The following is a 25,220-nucleotide window of genomic DNA, read 5'->3' on the forward strand; positions in this document are numbered from 1 at the left end:
AAAAAAAAAATAAATAAATAAATAAAATAAAATAAAAATTTAAAAAAAACTCTAGACAAAAAACAACTAAGGAATGATGAAGGAGAGAATTAGTCTTCCTTGGGGATGAGACCTTTAACTGTTATCTAATACCAAGCAGTCAGCCCAGAAACCTGTATACATACAAGATTTGTATACATATGAGCAACACTAAGCAGACTCAGCATGTTGTATTTATATATTAATGCACATACATGTAACAGTAACAATTAAAGAAGAATTTGAGAGGAAATGATGGTTGGGGACATGGTAGGAGTTTGACAGAGAAAAAAGAAAGGGGTATATGATGTAATCATATTTTAAACTTCTTTTAAAATAATAAAATTATTGATGTTTAATGCAGAAAATCTCAGAAAACACTGAAGTACATTAAGGAAAAATTAATCAATGATAGACATTAAGAATTGCTGTTCACTATCTTTTAATATTTTCTTAATAAAAATGATGTCATTGACCAAAAAAAGCCAAAATATAAAAAGCAAAATCCCCCACTTGCAGTAACCAGACCCCAATTGCTAGTCACCTAACCCAACAGCTTTGTGATTTTTTTATAAAAAAAAAAATAATAATGCCTAACTCCTAATGGTCCCTGGGCCTTACCATGAACTATCAGTGCCAGAAATGATAAATGGTATGATAAAATACTGCCTAACTGGACAGTGAACTGAGCTGCTTACCTCCTATGTATCCAAACATGAACCCATAAAAATGGTCAATTCTGCTCTGATAAATATAGCAGATCATTCCCAGCACCACAAAACTAAATAATTATCTCTTAATGAGATGTAATTATGCATCCACAGACACATATATAATAAAATTTAGCAAACAGAATTCATCATTACAGATGGAATATAATATATCATAGACAGTAAAACAAGAAAACATTATCCAGAAGAGAAGTAAAATTGTCTTTATTCATGCTAGATGGCAGTGGTGCATGCCTTTAATCCCAGCACTCACGAGACAGAGCCAGGCAGATCTCTATGAGTTTGAGGCCAGCCTGGTCTACAGAGCGAAATCCAGGACAGGCACCAAAACTACACAGAGAAACCCTGTCTCAAAAAACAAAACAAAAAATTGTCTTTATTCATATATTTTGCTATTATCAATCCCCAAAAAACTGCTAGAATACATCAGAAGTTACTGAATATACATTTTATGTATGTGTGTATTTCCAGTACAATATTCAATATATATAATTTTCAATACCATCAAAATAGAACTATTAGAAGCAAATCATATATAGTATCTGCACACTGAAGACTATTAAACACTTCTGAGAAGGGAGAACTAGAGAATGGTTCATTTATAGATTAGAGTACTCAGTACTGTTACAATGTCAGTGCCCTATCTTAACCTACAAATGACTGGGTAGTCAAGCCCTCAGTAGAATGTTGTTTTAGATTTGCTTTTGAATATCAATATGTTGGTTCTATGGAAAAATTAAACAGGTAAAGCAACTCTGTAAAGGAATGAAATCAAGGACTGAAACCACTGGACTTCAAGACTCACTATGAAACAACAGCTGTGGACACAGTGCATCACTGACCCAGGGACAGAGCAGAGCCAGGACAAAAGAGGAAGCTTACACAAACACAATTAGCTGGCTTTGGCAAAGCACAAGTGTGTTCAGCACAAAACGGACAAACCACTGCTGCTTTCAACCGTACTAGAATAAGCAGATTTAAACACATACAAATGAACACTGATCAGACTGTGGAAGGTGCTATGAACACTACCAGAGTCAAAAAATCATCATCAGTCTTACTCAGATGTGAACTCTGTGAGCTATAATAACAATTGGCCCAGCAAGAATTTGGGTAGCATAAACCGGGCAAACATGGGATTAAGAGAAAATGGGAATAACATGCAGTAGAGCAGGTAGAGAAAGGCCAATAGATCTGGGAGGATCTGAGGAGTGGTGAATATAATCAAAGTACATTGTATGAAATTCTCAAAGAATTAATAAAAATATTTTTAAAGAGATAGGACAATAAAGATACTCAAAGGGAACTATGTGTGTGGTAAATACAAGTAAGATAAATTATCTGAAAGGAAACAAAGAAGGCACAGAAAAAGATAGTAACAGCCATGGCTGTGCCTATCAAAGGCAACGCTTCTCAGTACTTTACATACGTCACCATGACTAATCTTCCTTGAGGATGACAGGTGGCAGGGCAAAGACTCACAGGAGAGATTACTCTACTAGTACCACCTGGCCTTGGTAAGGGCCAAGTCAGCACATAGACTTATGTCTGCTTGATGCCAGCACTGGGGACTACACTTTTATTGCCTCTCAACACAAAAGTAGAATTTTACATCCTAATATTACCTACTCAAAGAAAATATGTATATTTTCTGCTTTCAGCAAACATCAACTGCCCAAACATATTTTATACTGAAAAACACACCTCTCCTGAGGAAATCACTAAAGATATCATGTAACTTTCCACTTAAGAATCCCAGTAACAATAAGATTCCATCACAAAACACCACAGTTAGGAGACAGGATTTTAAATTAACTGCAATTGAAATTTGAAGTTTGGTAGTGAGAACAACATACACATAGATGTCCAGCCGTCTTCTCACCAAATCTGACTCCAGTCCTCCACTCCATGCCATGCATTTCAAAGAGACCTCTGCCCTTGCATGTAAGCTGACTCCTCTCCCACTCACATGAGCATTATTAGTACTGGAGAGGTATGTCCTCGGCATACTTAATTACAATCTCTGTATCTCTTTAACTTGAGGCCACAAAACACTTCTGGTTATAAAAATCCTTTCTCTACTCAAAATCTAGAAGGTTGCCATTTTGATATAGGGTACTAAGTAGTAAAGCCTACTGTCCCCAAGCTTTGTCATCAAGAGAAGTATCCAGAGCTCCACAATGAAAGGTGCTCCCTAAAGATCTGCCAAATGAATAAATGGCCAACCCACAAACTCACATCTTTCCGGGTCTCATTTTCTACTGCATGAATCCTCTGATCCATTTCCTCTTCCAGCTCACTCAGTTGAATGGCTGCCTTGTCTTGAGCTCTGAAATTCAAAAGGTTCATTGTATACTTAGGTTGAAAATTGTAAAAAGAAACTTAAAACTCATCAGCTTCAGGCTTCACATTGTATAGATAAGGTTAGTATTCTACATGATGTTTCCTAGTCCTTCTATGTGATAAACTAAGGTTGCCAACATGACTATTTGGGTGTAAAATGACATTAAACAACTGAAATAGATTAAATATTAGGCTGAGATAAACAATAGCTAAAGACAGCAAATTTCTGGGAGACTGTCAGCAAATGTGAACATCTTATTGCCATAACTGAGTGACAAAACTGGACAAATGAAAGAACTTTATGGCAATAGACTATTAGATATAATTTTAAAATTCCATTATCTAAACTTCACAATCGTATAGGCTATAGTTAAAGGCAGAAGGATCAATTTCAGCAACTGTTTCTAATCAGTCTCTTACAGTTCCAGAGATTAAAATTATCTGCTAGGAAAAATCTTGTACTCTACCCAAGATATCGAGTACTGGAACTCATGACCCCAAAGGGTGCATCTTTATCACTCTTTTGAAGACTCAGGGCTGAGACCTGGAAAGAACAGGAAATCTGCTGGCAAGGTCTTTACCTAGCTTGGCTTCAGAGTCTGCCTACCTCTGTTTTGGTCAAGTTTCCTTTGGTGAAGTTTCCTGTTTGGGTCAAATGGCTGGGGAGAAGGCACAGTATGATTTTTTCAGGATGAAATTGTCAATTTTGAGGAGTTGACAATATAGGATGGCAATGACCAACCAACAGATTGCTGTTTGACCCTGCAATTACTACCTAATACAACTTACCCTATGTGGAATATTCTAGAATGTTCTGGGTTCCAAAAGTTTCAGGAAAACCACTTGTATCACAACATCACTGCTATTCAGTTCCTTTACAACTCTGGTCACAGAACAAGTAAAAGGACCCTGTGTGTCCTCAGAAAGGAAGCAGATTGATACCTCTTCACTGCAATGGCCAAGTTTTCCATTTCTGTGCTCTGGAGTTTGATCTCACGGAGAAAGTTTCTTATCACATGTTCATATGGCTGGATTAATCTTGGCTCCACAAGATTGATGTTCTGGTACAGGGTACTAACTTGTTCTTTTCTGCCAAAAATATTAAAATTAAATGGTATCAGTTTAAAAGTAAAATAGAAAATGTACAGGGATGAGATAGATAACTAAAAAAGAAACCAGAAGGATTTTAATATCCATAGACTGATCTGGAATAAAGATAACAGAGAAGGCAGAGAGCCTTTGGGGTTCTCCATGTCAGAAGACGGCGAGTGGGAAATCCAGGGCAAATGCAAGGAAAGGGAGTTAGGATGAAGAATTATTTATTTTACCTGCTAAAAATTGAGTAGTAATGAACTTTAAAGAAAAGTGAATTGGTTACCAAATTCTGCTTCTCCAATCCCTAACAAGATGTGCATTAATCTTTGAACTTAGAATGGATATACCTATTATTTTGTGGTCAGTCAAAATTACTTCAGGCAAATTCACATTTGTGGATACATTCACACATTTTTTTTCTTCCTAGTTCTTCAAACACTAAAAATTTGGAGCTTTCTCATACCAATCAATTTTCTATTTTTCAGACAACAATTAGATGTTCAAATTTTTTACTTAATTAATAACTACTGAAAGTTGGCACAAGTTCCCTGGCTAAGGGCTCCAATCTACAATTTTGCCCCCCTTCAGGCAACAGTCACCTGTCCAAGTGATGCCTATTTCGAACTAATCAGCTACAAATCAGCAGTTCCCATGAGTATGTTAAAATGGCTCATGGAACTCAGGAAAATATTTACTTCCTTTTAACAGCTTATTATAAAGAATAGCAAAATGGGAAGGGTATAGAGGGGCCACAGAATTTTCATGCCTTGGCTATGCCACTCATGCTGCTAAAGTGTGAACACTTTGATGTATTCACAGACACAGAAGTTCCCTAAGCACACTCTTATAACCAAAAGTCAAACTCAACTTTTAGCCCTTTTTTATTCCCCAGAGTCAGGGATGAGGCTCCAAGTTCCAGCCCTCTGATAATGCTTCATATCTATCTATCTATCTATCTATCTATCTATCTATCTATCTATCTATCTATCTATCTACCTTTCTTTCTTTCTTTCTTTCTTTCTTTCTTTCTATTTTTCTATCTTTCTACCTTTCTATCTATCTTTCTATCTATCCTTCTGTCTTTCTATCTTTCTATCATCTATCTATTTGACAGTCAGCCTCCATTCTGAAACAATTCATGGCCTAGAGCTATCATGTATTTCAATACCTAGTAGAAGAAAAGAGGTGATAGGACAGCTAATGGAATTCCAGCCTCAAAGATCATCAGCTACTGCCCTAAGTGGAAGTGAATGTGGTTTTCATGTAAATCACCCTTTTATGTCTTTATAGAAATATATATTGTGCTGGCTAATTTTATGTCAAGTTGACCCAAGCTACAGTCACTGGAGAGAAGGAGCCCTCAATTGAGAAAATGACTCAGTATACAGTCTGGCTATAGGAAAGCCTGTAAAACATTTCCTTAGTAGTTTATGTGGGAGAGTCCAGCCCATTGTGGGTGGGACCACCCCTGGGCAGGTGGTCCTGGATTATATAAGAAAGCAGGATGAGCAAGCCATGCAGAGAAAGACAGTAAGTAGCACCTCTCCACTACCTCTGCATCAGCTCTTGCCTCCACGTTCCAGCCCTGCTTAGTTCCTTACCTCACTGCTTTTGATGATGAACTGTTATGTGGTACTGTAAGTGAAATAAACCCTTTCTTCCCCAATTTGCCTTTAGTCACAATGCTTCATCACAGCAATAGTAACCTAACTAAGACACATACTTTGGGTGGATTTAATAATCATTCGACTTTCTACCAGTACCAACATTTTTCTCAACAGATAGGCTGTGGGCTGGTATCCTTATGGTACATCAGGGACACTGAAATCTATCCTTACTTCTTATTCAGGGCAAGGAGTGTTATAATTTTACAGGAACTGTGACTGTGAGAACACATGACAGTAACAGGAATTCTTTTTTTAAGGAAATAACATATATACCAGCTAAAAGATACACCAGGGTTTGGAAAAATAGGTAATTCCTTAGGTCTGAAGTAACTTATCACAACACCAACCTGAAAGAATTATCAATTTTCATCAAGATTAAAAATGCTAGGGATAGAGAGTACTCAAAAAAGGTAGATCCTTTCATATACACTATATTATTGAATAATCAGCAGCAGCACTTGGTTATTTCTTATACTTGATGATCTTCCACTGTGATTTGATAGTCACTCTCTCAACAATGTGAAAGATCCACTGTCTCCTGACCCTAATATAGAGAGATTACTCTTGATGAGCACATCTTACACTAGAAACACTACTGGGCAGGACAAGAAACCAGGAAGCTCATAATCCTTTCACAGCCATCCACAGTACCCGGTGTGATGATCACATATCATTCAAATACCCTGAACACAGAACTCACACCATCTTCTCCATTCATTTTGGCAAGAGTCTCTCAAGGGCAGTCTGTTTTCATGTTTGTTTTAGATGTTCTTATTTATTATTTTATGTATATGAATGTTTTGCTCTCATCCATGCATGCCTGGTGCTCACAGAGGTCAGAAGAACAACTTTGGAAGCTAATGCAGAAGGATCATGAGTTCAATCAAGGCCATTCTAGCTCAATTGTAAATTATTATTATTTTAGTTAAAGGGAAACAAAAGAAGGACAAGGACTGAAGGTTGATTGGTGGGGGGGAGAGACAGGAACAGTGGGTCAGGTTACAGGCTCTCTCCCTAGACAGGGCTGAGAACAAGGTGTTCAGTGACCTTACAGTTCTCACAGAGTTCATTCTCTCCCTCGGGCAGCTGCAGACCATCTGCTCCTAGACCCAAGACAAACTTGCATTATTACTTTACTTTATCAGCATCTTGTGACTTTTACATCTAGGCTGGGTTACATGGTATGGAACTTATCCATCTCCCCACCTGCCCTTGAAATCCTGTGAAAGCAAGAAATCCCCTTTTGTTCTTTGGACCTGAAGGTCTACCTTTTCCTTCAAGATCCCACTGTGCTATAATTCTCCTTGTTCTTTAGACCTGGAGAGAAATGAAGGCTCTTTCCCTTCAGGATCCCATCAACACTATCCTTGACAGCTGTCTTTCATAATGAAGCTTTTATCTGGACCTGAATGTGTGTCCTTCCACTACAGGCTGTGATGCTGAAATTCTTCTAATAAAGCTTATCTGAGAAGTAATTAATCTCTGCCTTCTTTCTACAAAGCCACCATTATCTACAACAGGCAGGAATGCAGCAAAGTAGAAAGGCAAGCAGGAAGAATTAGAATAAATGTTCTTCAAAGCAAAAAAAAAAAAAAAACCTCTGCTACTGTCCTACCCAGCCACATACTGTGATAAAACCAGAAGGCCTGACTCTCCACTTGTGCTAGAAGGGGAGCCAAACTGCATTGTTCCTGATGTTAATGTCAAAGGATGCAACCCATCAATCAAGATGAGCTTTGGCTATGGTGCAGAAGAAGTGGGTCTCTTTATGCCTACCCAGCAGATCCCAATTTATTGCCACATAACGTGAGTACATCATCTATTGGAATGTTCACAACACCCACAAAAAGTATTTTTATTAACTCATTTTACAAATCAGGCAGAGATAGGGGCCTGTTATGAGATAAATCATCGTCCCAATGCCCCAAATTCATGTACTGAAACCCTACTACCAGGAATTCAGACTCTAATATAATTATACTTAAAGAGTCTTTAAGGAAGGAATTAAGTTAAAAATGAATCATTATGATGAGTTCTAACCCAGTCTTACTGGTGATCTTATAGAAAGAGGAGATTAGATACCGACATATATAAAGAGAAGACTGCATGAAGACTTAAGGGAAGATGGCAGCTCTAAGTCCAGAATAAAGGCCCAGGACAAACTGACCCTACTGGTCCCCTGGTGTCAAATTTTAGAATCTATAATTATGAGAATGTCCTGTTGTTTAAACTAAGTGTGGTGCTTGATGCTACAAATGCCTGGGCATCCCATAAGACCCAAGGACACAGAGATTAAATGACAGAATTGAAATTCTGTTTTGTGTTAGAGACCTCATAATTAACCACTAACCTCCTACTGCTTCTCAGTTCTGCTAAATACCTGAACTTTGGCAGAAGAAATGGGATTCAAAATTAATCGATAGAACTTTAAAACACTGTATGACACGAGTTACAACTTAACTATGCTGCTTAATTAGGCATAGCCAAATATATATATATATCCCTGTTTCTGTTAAATTTCTTAGGACTTTTTCTTCTAAATAAAGAAGAAATCCATTGCTCAATCCATTCAGAAGCTAATCTTGATTCTTAAAAACTGTTCAAGTGCTGGGTGGTGGTGGCACACGCCTTTAATCCCAGCCAGGCAGATCTCTGTGAGTTTGAGGCCAGCCTGGGCTACCGAGTGAGTTCCAGGAAAAGCTACACAGAGAAACCCTGTCTCAAAAAAAAAAAAAAAAAAAACTGTTCAAGTATTATTAATGAACTCATAATAGTAAGTCACTTTATATGATGATTTAAGATACTCAAACCTGTCATCACTCCTCCCATTAGAGCTCAGGACAAATTCTGGTTGCAAGAATGATCCACATTATTCAAGAATAGTAAATCAACAACAAAAATCTCTTCTTCTATGTGATCATCCTAAGTAACTCCATTACAGAACAGGACAATTCATGTCTTTACTTGTATCATTTACACTAGTGGAGTACAAAAATCTAAAAATATACTATGTGGTAGTAATCTGTCAGAGAAATCATTCTCTGGAGTCATTTACCAGCTAACTGCACAACAGTGAAACATTCCATTGCAGAAGTCTCAACAGGTCCTTCACTTTCTGTAAATGTCTAAAGTGGGAACAAATTATAGTAACATGAATCCCATTGGGTTATTTTCTGATTCATGCCTTAAAGTTCTAGGAAAAATTTATAGTGAGATATATACATAGATTATAAAAAAAATCCACCACTGATAGAAAATGTGTATGTTATACAATCATCTATTATATAAGAATGGCCTGGATCCTCATCTACCCTACTTCTTATGTCAGGGATTTGTCAAAGGTGTACAAAGCTATGGGTTCAATCCTCAGCACCACATAAACTGGATGTGGTAACACACACCAATAATTCCAACACTTAGGAGGTGAAAATAGGATCAGAAAGTCAAGGCATCCTGGACTATATAATTAGTTAGGAGCCAGACTGGGTTTTATATGATATAGTCTCAAAAAATAAAGAAAAAAAAAGTTTCCAGCTCAGTCTGTTTGGCTCCAGAGTGTTGTTCTCCAAGCAGGAACTAGGTCTTTACATCACAGAAAGAAAAAAGTACCTCATCCCTCTAGAAAAGAGTGAGTCCAATGCTTCAGGGAAAGAGTGTGGAGGCAAGAGAGATGTCCATCCTTCAGCATCAAATAAGGAATAGAGGAGTTAGCAGGAACCAGAGCACACACAACCAGAATGCACCCCAAAGACAGAGATGGAGGATAGAGTTCTAAGAGTACCAGAAGCCACTGAAAGAAGCAGTGGGAGAGACAGCATGATCAGAATAGTCTGTTAACTACTGCCATTGTCTTAGTTAGGGTTTCTCCTGCTGCAACCAAACACAGTGAGCAAAAAGCAAGTCAGGGAGGAAAGGATTCATTTGGCTTACACTTCAACATTGCTGTTCATCACTGAAGGATGTCAAGACAGGAACTCAAACAGGGCAAGATCCTGGAGACAGGAGCTGACGCAGAGGTTGTGGAGAGGTGCTGCCTACTGGCTTGCTTCCCCTGGCCTGCTCAACCCACCTTCTTATAGAACCCAGGACTAGCAGCCCAGGGATGGTACCACCCACCATCAGCTGGGCCCTCCCTCATTGATCACTAAATGAGAAAAATGCCTTACAGCTGTGTTGCTGGAGGGCTTCTCTCCAGGTTCCACCAAACCCCGCAGTCCCACAATCCACGTATAAAATAATCACTCAGATGCTTATATTACTTATAAACTGTATGGCCGTGGCAGGCTTCTTGCTAACTGTTCTTACATCTTAAACTAACCCATTTCTATAAATCTATACCGTGCCACGTGGCTGGTGGCTTACCGGCGTCTTTACATGCTGCTTGTCCTGGCGGTGGCTGCAGTGTCTCCCTGCCTCAGCCTTCCGCTTCTCAGAATTCTCCTCTCTCCTTGTCTCACCTACTTCCTGCCTGGCCACTGGCCAATCAGTGTTTTATTTATTGACCAATCAGAGCAATTTGACATACAGACCATCCCACAACACAGCTGTATCTCATGGAGGCAATTCTTCAATTTAAGCGCCTTCCTCTCTCTTGACTAGCTTGTTTCAAGTTGAACCACAAAAACAATCTGTATACCTACCTTCATATAGTTCTGTTTGAAGCAGAAATTAATATAAACCCAAAGACCATTAATTACATGGCCCACCAAGATGAGCCACTCCAGGGAGTTGGGCTTCCCTGGCTTTGTTTTGTATTAAACCAAGTATTAAGCCAAGGTCTCATCCAGGGCCCCTTGCCCAGATATATCTCTGGCAGTTAAAATTCCAGATGTGTTGTGACACATTTTAAATACCTAAGTACTTATCTGGGTCTCATTCTCCAAAAAGTTTTAATATGCAAAGTTACTGGAAGATAAGAAAATTAACTAGAGTCACTGAAGTAGGAAGAATTCAGATTGTAAATGGCTTCCTATTCAAAACCACTGACTTTAATATTGGTGAGTTTGCCAATGAAAACAGTAAAATAGAAAGAACAGAAGGCAATATGCTACAGGTTTAGAGGAGGCACTGGTATCTTCTGACGTCATGATGAACAGTATGCAGCATGTGCAATAGAGCTCAGGGAGACTTGAATTCATCCTCCACCATCATAGCTTTATGAGCAAGAGCCAACACCTAACCTCTCTTACTTCAGCTCCCTCAACCACACAGTGGGACAGTGGGTTTAACAGTAGAACTGACGCTTATGTGTGCTGTACAGTCAAGCCTTGACTGAAGTTCACAGTGTAAATATTGTTTCCTGCTCCTGGTTAATAAAATAACTAGATTTAAACAAAAGAAGGAGACAGACAGCTCCTTCAGGACTCAAGTAATGTCCAGAAAAGCTGGGACATTATAGGTATCAAGCACAGAAGGCAGGAAGAGGCTGTCCTGACCCTGAGCAACTGAGTATTCAGTGCTCTGCCTTCAGTGATTCAGTCAGTACTCACACTGTTTAAATTTACAAGTTATGTTTTAATTAAGTGGTAATGCATTTATATTCTGCAATAAACCCTTCTAATACCAAAAGACTAACTAAAACAAACAAAAAGTTTAATCTCTTTACTGGCTGGTTTTGTGTGTCAACTTGACATGAGTTAGAGTCATCAGAGGAATTAGTCTCAGTTGAAGAAAGGCCTCCTTGAGATCCAGCTGTAAGGCATTTTCTCATTTAGTGATCAATGGGGGAGGATCCAGCCGAGGTGGGTGGTGCCATCTCTGGGCCTCTGGGCCTGAGTTCTATAAGAAGGTGGGCTCAGCAAACCTTGGGAAGCAAGCCAGTAAGCAACACCCCTGCATAGCCTCTATATCAGCTTTTGCCTCCGGAATCCTGGCCTGTTTGAGTTCTTGTCCTGACTTCCTTCAGTGATGAACAGCAATGCTAAAGTGTAAGCCCACGTAACTCTTTCCTCCCCAACTTGCTTGTTAGTCATGGTGTTTTGTTGCAGGAATAGAAACTTTAACCAAGACAATCTTTTAATAAAAATAAATAAATAAATAAATAAATAAATAAACAAACAAACAAACAAATAACCATCATCAAATTTCCCTTTTTCCAAAAAATTGATAAAGTCCTAACTGCTCATCAGCTTTACTGTCACAACAAAGAAGAGGATGGAATGATTAAATAAATCATGAACGTAATGCTGGTGCCAAAAAGGGTCATTGAGGACAGCTAGAAAAACAATACAGACTTAGTCGATAGTAACAGACAGATGAATACCACTCATCAAATGGAACATATTAAGTCCAAGCAGGATAAATAGAAGGGAAAGCAGATGTGTGCTATGATTTTGCTATGCCTGAAGACTCCCAGAAACAAAATGTATTTTAAAACAAAACTTCAGTCAACACTTATTCTCCACAACAGTGTCCTGTGGTGGTATCTTTAATGACATGAAAAGTAGAAATGTAAATCTGAAGAAACAATATTATCTAAGTCTTAGAGGTTCACTGATAAACTCCCTACAAAGTGTGACTATTTCACAAGATCAAGGGACTGCCACTCTCAATTCCATGCATTTCTGGTTTCAGATGTTCTTGTACAGATGTAAAGAATGAGGTGAAAACTATTAATGTGCTCTCCAGAAAGAGACAAAACTTCACAGAAGTCAATGAGCTGGTTTTCTGGGGGCATAAGATGTTTCAAAAACTCATGTGTGCTAATTCCAAAATGGATTTATCTATTCCATCCACTGAATGGAATTAAAGCAAAGTGTTCAGAAGTTCATTATGCCAAAGTGAAACATCCAACTTCATGAAAAATGCTGCTATGGTGATAGATGGCTCATAGTTGAAGGAAAGAACTGACTCCCAAAGCTGTCCTCTCATCTACACACACACACACACACACACACACACACACATACACACACACACACTAATATAATAATAATAATAATAATGAATAAAATATTTTTAGTAAATTAAGAAATCAATGGGGAAACATATAGTCTTTATCTGTATCCTTATTTTTCAAAAGACAGGACTACATTCATTTTCATAAATTGATAGTACTCCACTACATATACATACCATATTTTTACATTAGCTAGAGATTGATGGACATCTAGGTTCATTAAAAACCCCTGATATTATAGATAGTATAATAATAAACACAGGTTGAGGAGGGTGCAAAAAGTGAGTGCCAGAAGATGATTGAAAAACTGGTACTCACATAGATAAAAATGGAAATTTCTAATGTTCTATAGCAAAACAGGAGGTTATAGCTCAGGACAAATTGTTAGGGAATTTATGAGTAACCTGAAAAGAGGAACGTGAAGGCTCCCGACACAAAGTAATGAAAAGAAGATGGAAATGCTCTCTATAATTTGATCAGCACACAGAGTATGCGTGTGTTAAAATTATCACACCTCTGAGTGTTGATCAACTCTTCTAATATTTAAGGAGGCTGAATTATTAACTCTCTGATTTGATCATTATATACTATACATATGTTTTATGTGTTCTACGTTAGCAGGCTTTACCCCATAAATGCATCCAATTAACAAAATTACTAATGAAGACAAGATCTCTGTGAAGCAGAAATGTACCTGGAGGTGATGCGGTAAAAGCTGTGACCAAGCAGTCTGGATATTGTACCCAATGAGAACACAGACTCACAGAGTTTTTACTCTTCACACACAATAATAGGATCAAAGTGTGACCCTTTTTTAGTCACTGGACTGACCTTTTTTTGGGTCTATTTACATCTTTGCAGAATAACCCAGTAAACCAGCTCAGATAGCATCTATTTCTGTAGAGTCTCCTAAGCTTTATTATATTTTTTCAAAAGTAGTTGAAAAGCATTAATCAATTTAAAAATCTTGAGCAAATTGGAAACAAAAAGAGAGTAAAGAACTAAACATACTAATGAGGGGAGCTTATTGATGAAATTTAATTCTGAAGTTCACTCTTTAAAATTGAACATATCTCAACTGATGTTTTGATGGGTCTCCTTATTTTTCACTGATTTGATTTATATTCAGTTATATTCCATAACAGACTAGAATGAACCTAAGGTATCAACAATTTTGAAGAATCTAAGTATGATTAAACCTAAGAATAATAAATGAAGACACTTTCTTTAACAAGTCTTTTCTTACAGAAGTTAAAATAAGTAAGTGTTTATCACAAAAGGACTTTGAAGGACAGCAAAGATTGCCGTAGTGGCAACCAGGGGTTCCTGTGCACGTACATGTCACCACAGGTTTTCAGACCAAAAGAAAAAAAGTGCTAAGAGCATGCTCATTCCTTCTGCAATTACACTTCAACAGGAGTGCTCTTTAGTCAAAAACAGTCTCATCTGCAGAGAGCAGTCAACTGCTAATGTCTGCAAATTTTAATTTAATAATCACAGTAACAGTAATAATCATAATTATGTAGCTATCAACACTGCAAGCAGTACTATGAAAACAGCACAGCAGAACAGGATCACACTGAAGAAGACCCTCCTCCACAGAGAATGAGACTCAAACATGGGGAAGGACATCCAGAGTTTACATGGCTGAGATGCCTCCGTCCTGAGCACCTGGGATTACACACACCTGCACTACCTTGGATATCTTTACATATGTCAGAAATAACATTCTTTTAAGAAACACTTTGAATAGAACCATTTTATAAAACTGCCTACAATAAGAAAAATTTGTCAGATTAGGAAACAGTATTCCAATAAAATCATATTATTTAAAGTATATTAAATATCCTCATTTTCAGTATCTTGCCACAGTGACAGCAAGCAAACATAATTTCTGTACCACATGATCAGGTTTTGAATAAACCGGGTTCTGCCCGTATGGTGGAGAGGTGGACCTCAACCAAACAGCCAAAGCCTTTAACACACTCTGCTGACCTCCAGATAAGACAGAATCACACTGTTGACCTTCACTCCTCCCAGAGTCTCCTTCCGGGTCTCCAGCCTTCCGCCCCGACTCAAGCAGTTTGGACCTGCTTCTATAACAAGTGAATTCTTGAAAATCATCCAGACTCCTCACTAGGCCAGAACAGGAAATGTAGACAAGTGTATATTTACTCATACACAGGTTCTACTTCTCCCTAAAGACTAATCTTAAAGTAGCATACGTCACTGAATGCTGTCTGGGGCTTAACTACACAGAAACAAATTCACCAGCTTCTTGGGGCATGGTTATATTAACCACAGGAACTGGAATCAAACCTCAGTTTTCAAGGGTTCCTATTTTAATTTTAGCCACTCTACCAACCGGATAACAGGTTTGCAACCTTTAACCTAAAGTCACCTCACTGTAACCTTGCAAGAGAGAGGTGATGCATTGTCCTTTTACATCAACACAAAACCTTCACATTTTCACTCAGAATCAATCGAATGCTGTCTGTAAGCCCAATTTCAAGCCTCATATGAGTCTATATCCAATCTTAGGACTACTCTGCGGTAATGCATGCATGCATGCATGGTCCTTTGACATCACTTAACTCTTTGCTGAAGTGTGTGACACACATACACACACAGAGGGGGTGTGGAAGGAGGAGGAGAGAGAAAGAAAGATTCTGGCTGTTAAGGTTTTTATGCCTGGAGTGGCATCCACAGAAAGCAAGCCACATAAGTAGTAGTATATGGATGAAGGTCACACTGGATGACACCTTTTGAGCCATAGTTTTCTACTTGCCATGAATAAGCAGCCACAATCCCACACCTCCTTCCTTCAATCTTTCTTCACCTTAAAAAAAAAAAAAAGAAAATAGACAGCAAAATCTTATATTTTCATTTTTATTCAAACATCTATAGGTTTTTAGAATACTGAATTTTGAATTTTAAGCAACTAACATGACTTTTTATCGTGTAGTCTTTCTTTTAGATTGTCACCGTTTATTTGAGTATTCTGGTTACAGAAGTGTACAGACACAGCCTGAGGCAGAGGTAGGATAGAAAAACAGGAGAAAACATTGAGACAGGGAACGAAAAGGAGCTCCTCATCTTGGAGTCTGGTTGAAGTCTCTCATTACCTGAGAATCAGAAAGTCCAAAGCAGATTACCCTATCTACTACCTGCCCTGCATCAGCATTTCATGGAGCTCCAAGTGGCACATTAAGCTGCATGGTGGATTTAGCCTTTGCTAGTACAAAACAAAAAAAGAGGTTTCTGGGCTACACGCTGCTTGGATAAAAGCATAGACCCACGATAGCTCCCAGAGCTGGCGGATCATGAATTCCAGAATCACCCACAAAATCTGATAAGCCCCACACAAACTTCTGAAGATATTTACAGAAATCTTCTAAGCCCACAGAAGGTTTAAACCTGGGTTCAGATTTCGTACCTATCCCTCACCATGCTGAGATGATTTCTGATACCCCATTCCCACACCAATGCACAGTGGCCAGAAGAATGAACAACAAACACAATTTTGTTGGACCACGAACTGACAATATGGAGTAACTGCAAACAAGAATCCAAACAAGCACTCAACAAATGTGAGACTAGACATCCAGACCAGAAAACACTATCAATAACCAAATGCTAGATGCCTAAGACCCATCACAAAAAGTCAAACAACATGAATAAACAAGACAACATATCTCCTCCACAAACTAGCAACCTCATTAAAATATTCTCTGGAAAAAAAAGGAACTTCTAGATAATTATTACTTCTAGAACAATTATTACAAGACAGTGACTATTAATATGTACAAAGACATAGACTCCAACTGAAGCCTAACTAGAAGCATCACCCCAACTGACGAGCATTTATGGTACAATATACCACATGTTACCAGAGGAAAACAGTAATTATCAGTATCACCCAGCTGCAAGCCCTGTGACCTACAACGGTGACCTGCCGGCAAGATATACTAGTGCAATAGTGGCACAAGCACTTTTTTTTATTAGACTTAAGGCCCACTCCTTAAGATGTAGCCCCTACCTGGCACTGCCAAAATGGCCAAGAATCTGAGACTTTGGCAGGTAACTGGTGCCTAATGGAAAACCTACTACTACAATTACTCCATTAAAGGAGCATAGCAAAAAGATGACTCTTAATGACACACTGCTAGACTCATAAATCAGTGCCTTGCTCAACCCACATCAGAGAAGCTTCTTCTTACATAGATGAGGATTAACACAGACAGCCACAACAAGCCAATGTACAGAGTGAGCAACTTTGAAACATCCAGTCTTAAATGGGATGGTTTCATCAAATCCCTCCCTTCAAGGTCTAGGGAGCCATGAAGAAGAGGAGGCAGAAAGACAGTAAGAGCCAAGCAAAAGATGTCTTCTGGACACAACAGGACTGACATACAAACTCAGAGACTGTGGCAGCATGGACAAGACCTCCTAGACAGGGTCCCAGTACTGAGAGTGGTATGTGGGCACAGGGTCCAACCCCTAACCAAGAAGCTATCTACAATCCATACCCACTGGCAAAAGGAAAATTAGTTTTCTCCAATGGAGTCTCACGGAATATATTAGCCACACTTCAAGGAAAGGCCCCACGTCCATGAGTAGTTGGCCAAAAATGAATCCAGTGGTATTTTTATGGGTTTTTTGTTTTATTTTCCTTTGTTTTCACATTGTTTTTTATCTTATGGATCTTTTATTTATTTATTTTGATTTTGATTTTATAGAGTTTTTTAATGTTTCTTGATTTTTTTCTTGCTGTTCTGTTTCTTTTTTGCTTTTTAGAGAGAAAGAGAAAGTTGTGTAGGTAGGAAGGTGGAAAAGATCTGGGGGGAATTAGGGAAGAGGAATGATCAAAATATATTGCATAAAAAATTTCAATAAAATAATTAAAAAGAGAGAAATGGTAAAAACAGTATTCAATACTATGAAAGAGGATATGAACAAATGCCTAAATAAGGCCTGTGAAAACAAACAGTTGAAGGAAATAATACAAGCAATTCAAGAGCAAGGCACTCCAAACTGTCTGAAGGTGACTATAGTTCCTTACAGCAGTAAAATTAACATGTCTCCATGGAGATGTATGATGCTAATGAGATGATACCATAGAGGTCCCTCAAACTTTGGAGGTTATAGCCATTGCTACTGGTTGCTCACCATAACTGGGTGATCCTGTTGTTGAAGACAACACACATTTGGTCACAGAATACAAAGAAATCATGCTAGAACTGACCTGAAAACTTTCTACAGATTTCATAGTGTAGGAAGTCACTATCCCGGGCCCTGGGGGAGAAAAGTCAGCAATAGTCTTCCCCAGATTTATGCCCTGTGGTCTAGAATATCAACTTGCTTGCAAGAGATGCTCATTGGTGAAACAATGGCACAACTATTTGAAGGGAATCAGCAACTGATTTCTGATCAGACCTGAAGCCCATCCCTAATAAAAGAATCAACGCCCTAAACCTACTCAGACAGCACCCCCAGCTGGAGACCAAGTGTTCAAACAGCTGTGTACATGGTCAAAGGCCCACAGCTGGAGAGGTGATAGGTACTAGGGGCGAACCTACTTCTGTTGTTCTGTGTAGTGGTTTGAATGATAAGTTCCTATAGGATCAGCTATTTGAATAATTGGTCCCCAGTTGGTAGTACTGTTTGAGTAGGTTTAAGAGGTGTGGTCTTGCTGGAGAAAGTAGGTCACTCAGGACCAACTTTGTGGTTTCAAATCTACCCACCATTACCAGTTGTCCTTTCTCTGGTTGGTTCAAGACAAGGGGCCTCAGCTTTTACCCTGGCTACCATGTCTGCTGCTTGCTTTGCAGCCATGATAGACTCTGGAACTAAATAATCCCTTCTGTTGGGAGCCGGGCTGATCCAAGTCTTTCTCAGAGGCATTGATAAAAGAACAAAGAGAGCGCTAGTTCTGTGTTCTTGCCCAGGGGCAGACTTAGCAATATCTAGAATGGGGCTGGGGCCAGGGCCTCAAAGGAGTTACGGTTTCAGTTCTGGGAACCTGAATTTTTCCCCTGATGAGAATGAAGTTATTGGTTCCAAAGCCATTGTGTTCCTGATTTGGTGATGCACTTGAGATCCTGTGTTCCTTTTGTACAGTATTGCTTGACTAGCTTCCTGTGAGTCTATCCTAGTTTTTCCCCTGAAAACTATATAGAAGTTGCTTTATTTCTTAATAAACTTGCTTGGTATAAGCCATCAACTTATGCAAGATCTCCTGGTCACAACTTTCTTATCTTCTTTATTTTCTCATCACCAGCCCTCTCCCTTAGGAACTTGTCCCTGAAGAACAACCTGCTGGTCCAGGTCACACTTTCTTCTATAAGTCACCTTAGTCATGGAGTGCTTTATCACTATAATAGAAAAGTAACCAATACAGTTATCTTCCTCCCTCTCTTTGTAAGTACTGTCCTCCTCCTTCCCCAGATAAAGTCTTGACTCATTCCTGTTACTTTTCTATTGTTGTACTAGAGCACCATGCCCAAGACATTTTATAGATGGAAGAGTTTATTTGTGCATGTGATTTCAGAGGGTTAGAGTTCATGATGTCAGAGCAGAAGAGGAAGGCAAGGCAGCTGGAACAACCTGCTGAAAACTCACATCTTGAAGCCCAAGCAGGAAGCCTCAAGAATAAACTCAAAATGGCAAGGGTCTCCAAACTCTCAAAGCTGCCTCCAATGACATACCTTCTTCAACAAGGTCATACTTCCTAAACCTCCCAACCAGCACCACCAACTGAGGACCAAGTATTCAGAGACCAAGATAATGGGGCATCTTAATCAAACCACCAAAGTTACAAATACATTTTGTTAAATGGACGTATTGTCAAACTGCCTCTCAAATATTTATCTTTATATTCATAGATTAGTGCTGTCCTCAGCCTTGATTAAAGAAGCTTCTCTATGCAGTGACTAGTTGTTAATGTAGTTCACACTTGGTCAAGGTGCTAAGAATAGCGAGTGCTGAGTACTCAGCATTAAATGAGACACCAGCATTTCCCCTTCCAAAGTTCAGTACACATCACTTAAAAGAAGACAAAAGAATATAAGAGTTTAACTATAGGAAAATGGGTCACAGAGTAGTGTTTTATGGGCATGACATGGTTATGGCACTCAAATTCACAGCAGCATAGTTTCTACACAATACTGGCCAGTAAACATATAGTCATAGGTGCAAAGGGACTCGTAGGGGTTTATAGGACTTCACTCTGACTAGGGGACCAATGACAGTTGAGGGTTATGGGGGAGGGGCAGGGGAATAAGAGGAGACAATACATCATTGTCTTCAGTGATATAGCCACTGGTAAGTTACTCATGCTCCGGTGGAGAGCTGTCCTGGTAGGTGATTTTTTTTTGTCCTGGTTTAATTTTGGTTTGTTTGTTTGTTAGGTTGGTTGGTTTTTGTTTTTGTCAACTTGACACAATCCACAGCTAACTAAGAAGAGGAAATCACAGAAGAAAATGCTTCCATAGACTAGCCTATAGGAAAGACAGTGGGGCATTTTCTTAACCGGCAATTGATGTGGGAGAGTCCAGCCCTCTGTGGAGGGTGTCACCCCTAGGGTTTGAAGTGTACATGAAAGCAGGCTGAGCAAGCCAGTAGAGTGAGCCAGTAAGCAGCACTCTTCCATGGCTCCTGGTCCAGTTACTGCCTTGAGCTCCTTCCCTGGTTTGCCTCAGTGATGGACTGTAGCCTAAGAAGTGTAAGATGAAATGAACCTTTCCTCCCTAAGTTACTTTTGGATTTTTATCCAAACAAACAGAAAAGGCCATAGCTTCACATCCATTCCCAGATGAGTATCCCTGGTTAAACCGAGTGGATCACAAAGCAAAAATAAATACCTGAAAGTGGTATGGAGATGTGATAGGAGGGGGAGAGGATGAGTGGGGGAGGATAAGACAGGTTAGAGGAAATAATGTGACTAGAGTGTATTATATAAATGTATGAATTTGTCAAAGAATCAGTCAATTTAAACAAAAAGGACATGTAACACAGCTTGAACAAGAAAGCTTAACCTGTGCTAATGACTCCCAAAGCCCAAAAAATCTAAGATAAAAGCCTCAGTTCTTTACATAACAGTCACTGAGTTTCTAAACTTTCCTCCCCTGGAAGTATGTCTTTTTCTAATAAACTCTTTCTGTTTCTGCTACTACCTACCTATCTCTGGTCAATTCCTTTCTCTGGGAAACAGGAATCGAGAATCTTCCTGAGGTGTCTACTTCATTCAGTATGGACCAGTATCACAAGAAGTTTGAAAAGCAGTGGTGGGCTCTACCCAAAGAATGGTGAAAACTAGCCTGGGATCATTTCTCTTTACATATGCAAGAGCCAAGAACTCAATCAACAAAACTCCTTTTCGCCAATATAATGACCTAGGCTCCAGGAATTTTCTAGGCTGCATTCTAAGTCTGCTCTATACCTGGACATCACATCCCAGCCATTTCTCTCCCTACCTCTAGAACCTCCCTTGACCTAGCACCGCTCTACCTACTAAACTCTTTCATAAGTGCTTGCTTCACTTTGCTTCCTGTTCTGGTTTCACTGCTATGAGACCATATTCTATCTTTATATCTGCCAGATGCAAGGTTACAGGTCACAAACTTCCAGAGCGTAAGGGAAACAGTTCCTCAGTTTCCTAAGAGGAAACAAACTCATGCATGTATTAACCCACATCACAAAGGCCATTTACATTCCTTAACAGTACAATTTAATTTCTTTTCTAACCTCAAAATTATTGTGGATTGTGGAGTTTAAACCAAAAATGACTTAATATTTTGCCTGAATGTAAAACATTTGTAAATGTAAAATCAGTAAGCATTTGCTGAAATGTAAAAGTAGTCAGTACTACCATGTTTTACCTCTATAGGAAGGACATTCTTGTATCTAGTGTATTTTTGTTATAAGACAGGCATGGGGGCGTACACCATCAAATAAGACAGAGTATTATTTTGGGAACAAGCTAGAATGCCACATCTTCCTGGAGGGTTCATTATTCCTGCAGAAGAAAACAGTATTTTATATCAAATCAACTCCAATATGTCACATAGTAAAATGAACAAGTACCATTTTTCTTAAAGATTAGAAAATTCAAGACTTTGGGGCTGGAGAGATGGCTCAGCAGATAAGAGCACTGGCTGCTCTTCCAGAAGAACTGAATTTGGTTCCCAGCACCCACATCAGGCAGCTTACAACTATCTCTAACACACCTCAAGTCTCTGAGGAGACCTGCACATACCCACAGACAGATACAAATAACTAAAAATAAAATAAATCATTTTTTTAATCCTAAAGAAAACAAAGAAAATTCTCAGATACAGCAGTCAACAATTTGTGTTTCCTGCAAATAGCCCAGCGGTCTTTACATACTATTTAAAGAAATATTTAAGACATTGAATAATTTAAAGAAATATCTATATGAACTTGTTATCCTTCCTTTTCTTTTTCTCCAGGGGTGTGAAACAATGCCGAAGGTAGCATTGGCATCTATGGGGCACCCAAAAGCATTTGTAGCATGAATTTGCCCATATTAATCCAGCAGAATTTCAATAACAAAAAGCTGTGAGGTTTTTGTTTTGTTGTGTTTTTCAATCAAGAATAGATGGAAGAAAGGAAAAAAGTGAACCACTGTATGAGGAAGTTGAGTGCCAGCACTCCAACTTACCAAAACAGTTTATTGCTGCCATGGCAACAATCAGGTGGCTCAACTCAGTTTGGTTCTTTTTCCCGTGAACAGCACAGAAAGGCAAACATTGTACTTGTTAACTTTCCATAAGAAGGGCTTAGGACAGAAGTCTGTCAGGTGACACTGATACCTTTAGTGACCTTTGACAGCCTTTGGAAAGGATGATGATAATCATCCACCAGTTAAGTTAAGTCCTGGTTTGTCAACTGACTGTAGAAAAGTCAATATAATCATTGAGAGGTTAAGTGTCATATGTCTGCTGATGAAATCTAATCAGGAAAAGGGGAACATGATCATACCTACACACAGACAGTATCTCTCCCTACTTCGTTCTTAAATCGTTAATAAAAATAAATAAATAAACAACCAGATGTGCTGGAAAGACAGCTAAAAGAAAAGCCATAGTCTGCAGCAACAGTGTTTTTCTTTTTTCTCCTTCCCCGGGTGAGACACTGTGGAGTTTGTTTTTCCCCCACGTGTATGCAAGGGATTAGCCCTCACACCCAGTTTCTCAAATAATGTCACAGTGAGTCACTCAGCCTCCCTGCACAAAATTCCCTTATCAACCAGAGAAACTGGGATGACAAAGCATGTGTTGTGGAGCAATCTGAAGGAGCACGACGCCTCCTTTCTCTGAGACCTAAGTCTTAGATACAGAAACTGACACTTAAAATGCAGCCTTTCAGGTCTTAACAGCATCCAGTGCTCAGTAAGACTGCAGCTAAATTATAAACACAACGCAGAAAAACTTCCAGAGAAAAGCAGAAACACAGCGAGAGGAGAGTGAAGGTCTGATCCTAAAATCGCCCTGTAGTCCTCCCCTCGTTGAGAATAAAGTTAATAACTTGAAAATCAGTTATTCTTATTAAAGTCAGAGAATATATGGTGTGACTGTCTCATTTTACTTACTGAATAAAAACAATTTTCAGCAGAGAAGTCCTGGGATCAATTTTCTGACTTTAATTAACTCGGCAAGGCCCTTGAGGCTCCTGAATTTAAATTTCTAGGTTTCTTTCTTGTTCAGTCAGAAACAGATAAACCTACTTCCCAAGGTATCCTTAAAATAAAACGAGTGATGTAGTGCACATCAATGAGAATGTGTATCCAGTGGTACTGCAGCTTCGTTTTCGGCCTTAGCAAACAACAAATGCACAACTTTTGTCTAGTATGCCAAGCTGGCAAACTGCCTAGGCTAGCCTCTGAGTGCAGCTGGGAAGCAGCAGTAGGGTGACCCGTCAGGCCAGGTGAGCCACCAAGAGTGTGCCAGCCTTGGCCGCTTCAGAGGGAGGCTACAGGTGTCAGTCACCAGGGTCCTTTCAGGAAGTGCTCAAACCTCACTCAGGGAACTTCTTCCCTACCAGTAACACCAGATCTCTTTTCCTTTTCGGAAAAGTCACCACCAGTTGTTGAACAGAAAAAGCAACTCACAGATTGGGTATCCCAATTGCATAGAGCCCGCCTCCAGCGCTCGCAGGACCACGTACCTGGGAATGAGTCGGGCCTCGTCTCCTAGGCGCTCGTGGAAGTCCCGCCAAGCCGGACCCGGGCTCTCGGGTTCTGCCGCGTCCCAGAAGCCCTGGGACTCGGCACTGTCCCGGCCGAACGCTCCGCGGAAGCCGCGCGCGAACTCCGGGAAGGTGATGGCACCATCGCGGTCGGTGTCGAGCCCCAGGAACACCGCCTCCGCTTCGGCCTCAGCCACGTGCAGCTCGGCGCACAGCGCGCCGAACTCGGCACGCTCCAGGCGCCCGGAGCCCTTCGTGTCGTAGGCGGCGAAGACCGAGCGCAGCCGGGCCAGCTCCTCGGGGTCCGCGTCCGCCTCCATGGCGCTGCTGGCCACCGCCGGGCTCCGGGCTCCAGGGCTCGGCCAGAGGAGCAGGTCGGGCCGGTTCTGCCACCTGCCCACCTGCCGCGGGCGGGGATGTCCGGATGAGGCGGGGCACAGGCAGAGAGAGGCGCTTGCCTCCAGCTGCAGCCGCCAGATTGCTGCCCCGAGCTACTGAGTGCCACTTGGCACCTCCCAACCGGTCGGCTCCACCTATGGTGGAGCAAAGACACAGCTTGGCTCCCAGGCTTTCATCTGCAGCAGCTGGACGGTCTCTCTGTTCGGCCTCGGGACTTTTGGAGACTTAGCAGAAACTAGGGGCACTCTGCCCAGATCTTAAAGGCCTGTTAGGCAATTTCTCCTTTTCTGAACCCTGAATACGGATGCTGCCTGCCTGCCTATGGAGTGCTAACTCCCTGACAAAAGGGGAAAAGGTGGATAAGGATAAGTTCCAAACTGGCCAAAGTTATTGGCATTGTATTTATTTTCTCTTAATTCCAGACACATGATAACTTTGCCTATACACAACTTTACTTTTTAAAAATTAAAGAAGAAAGGACCATAAGACCTTTCTCTAATTTTACGGAAATTGGAATTGTCACATTGATCTTCCATATACCTAAATTGAAACAATTTTTGTCATTCCGTGACTCCTCGGCTTTAGAGAAAACTAATACCCAAATCACTTAGAACTAGGATTCTGTTTTTTTTCCTTACTTTATTACTTTCTTTTTTGCTTTTCGAGAATCTCTCCGTTAAGTCTTAGATGTCCTGGAACTTGATTTGTAGACCAGGTGGCCTCGAACTCACAGAGATCCACCTGCCTCTGCCTCCCAAGTTCTGGGATTAAAGGCATGGGCCACCACGACCGGTTTCTTTTTAAGTTTGTATTGAAAAAAAAGTTATATAATATATTTTTGATTATACCCCAACTTCTCCC

General features: G+C 39.9%; 1 protein-coding gene across 1 annotated transcript in view; it reads right to left on the reverse strand.

Annotated features, from left to right (window-relative positions):
• Nucleotides 1-24,449, reverse strand: part of Rasef (RAS and EF-hand domain containing) — a 72,161-nt gene extending 47,712 nt beyond the window's left edge. The window contains exons 1-3 of the mRNA XM_006981407.4: nt 23,940-24,449; nt 4,035-4,181; nt 2,988-3,078 (exon numbers count right to left, since the gene is read on the reverse strand). Of these exons, the coding sequence (XP_006981469.1) occupies nt 2,988-3,078; nt 4,035-4,181; nt 23,940-24,280 (579 nt within the window). The 5' untranslated portion in view covers nt 24,281-24,449. The remainder of the gene's footprint in view (nt 1-2,987; nt 3,079-4,034; nt 4,182-23,939) is intronic.
• Nucleotides 24,450-25,220: the final 771 nt, after the last annotated feature.

This window comes from Peromyscus maniculatus, chromosome 2 (assembly GCF_049852395.1).
Source record: "Peromyscus maniculatus bairdii isolate BWxNUB_F1_BW_parent chromosome 2, HU_Pman_BW_mat_3.1, whole genome shotgun sequence".
NCBI lineage: Eukaryota > Metazoa > Chordata > Mammalia > Rodentia > Cricetidae > Peromyscus > Peromyscus maniculatus.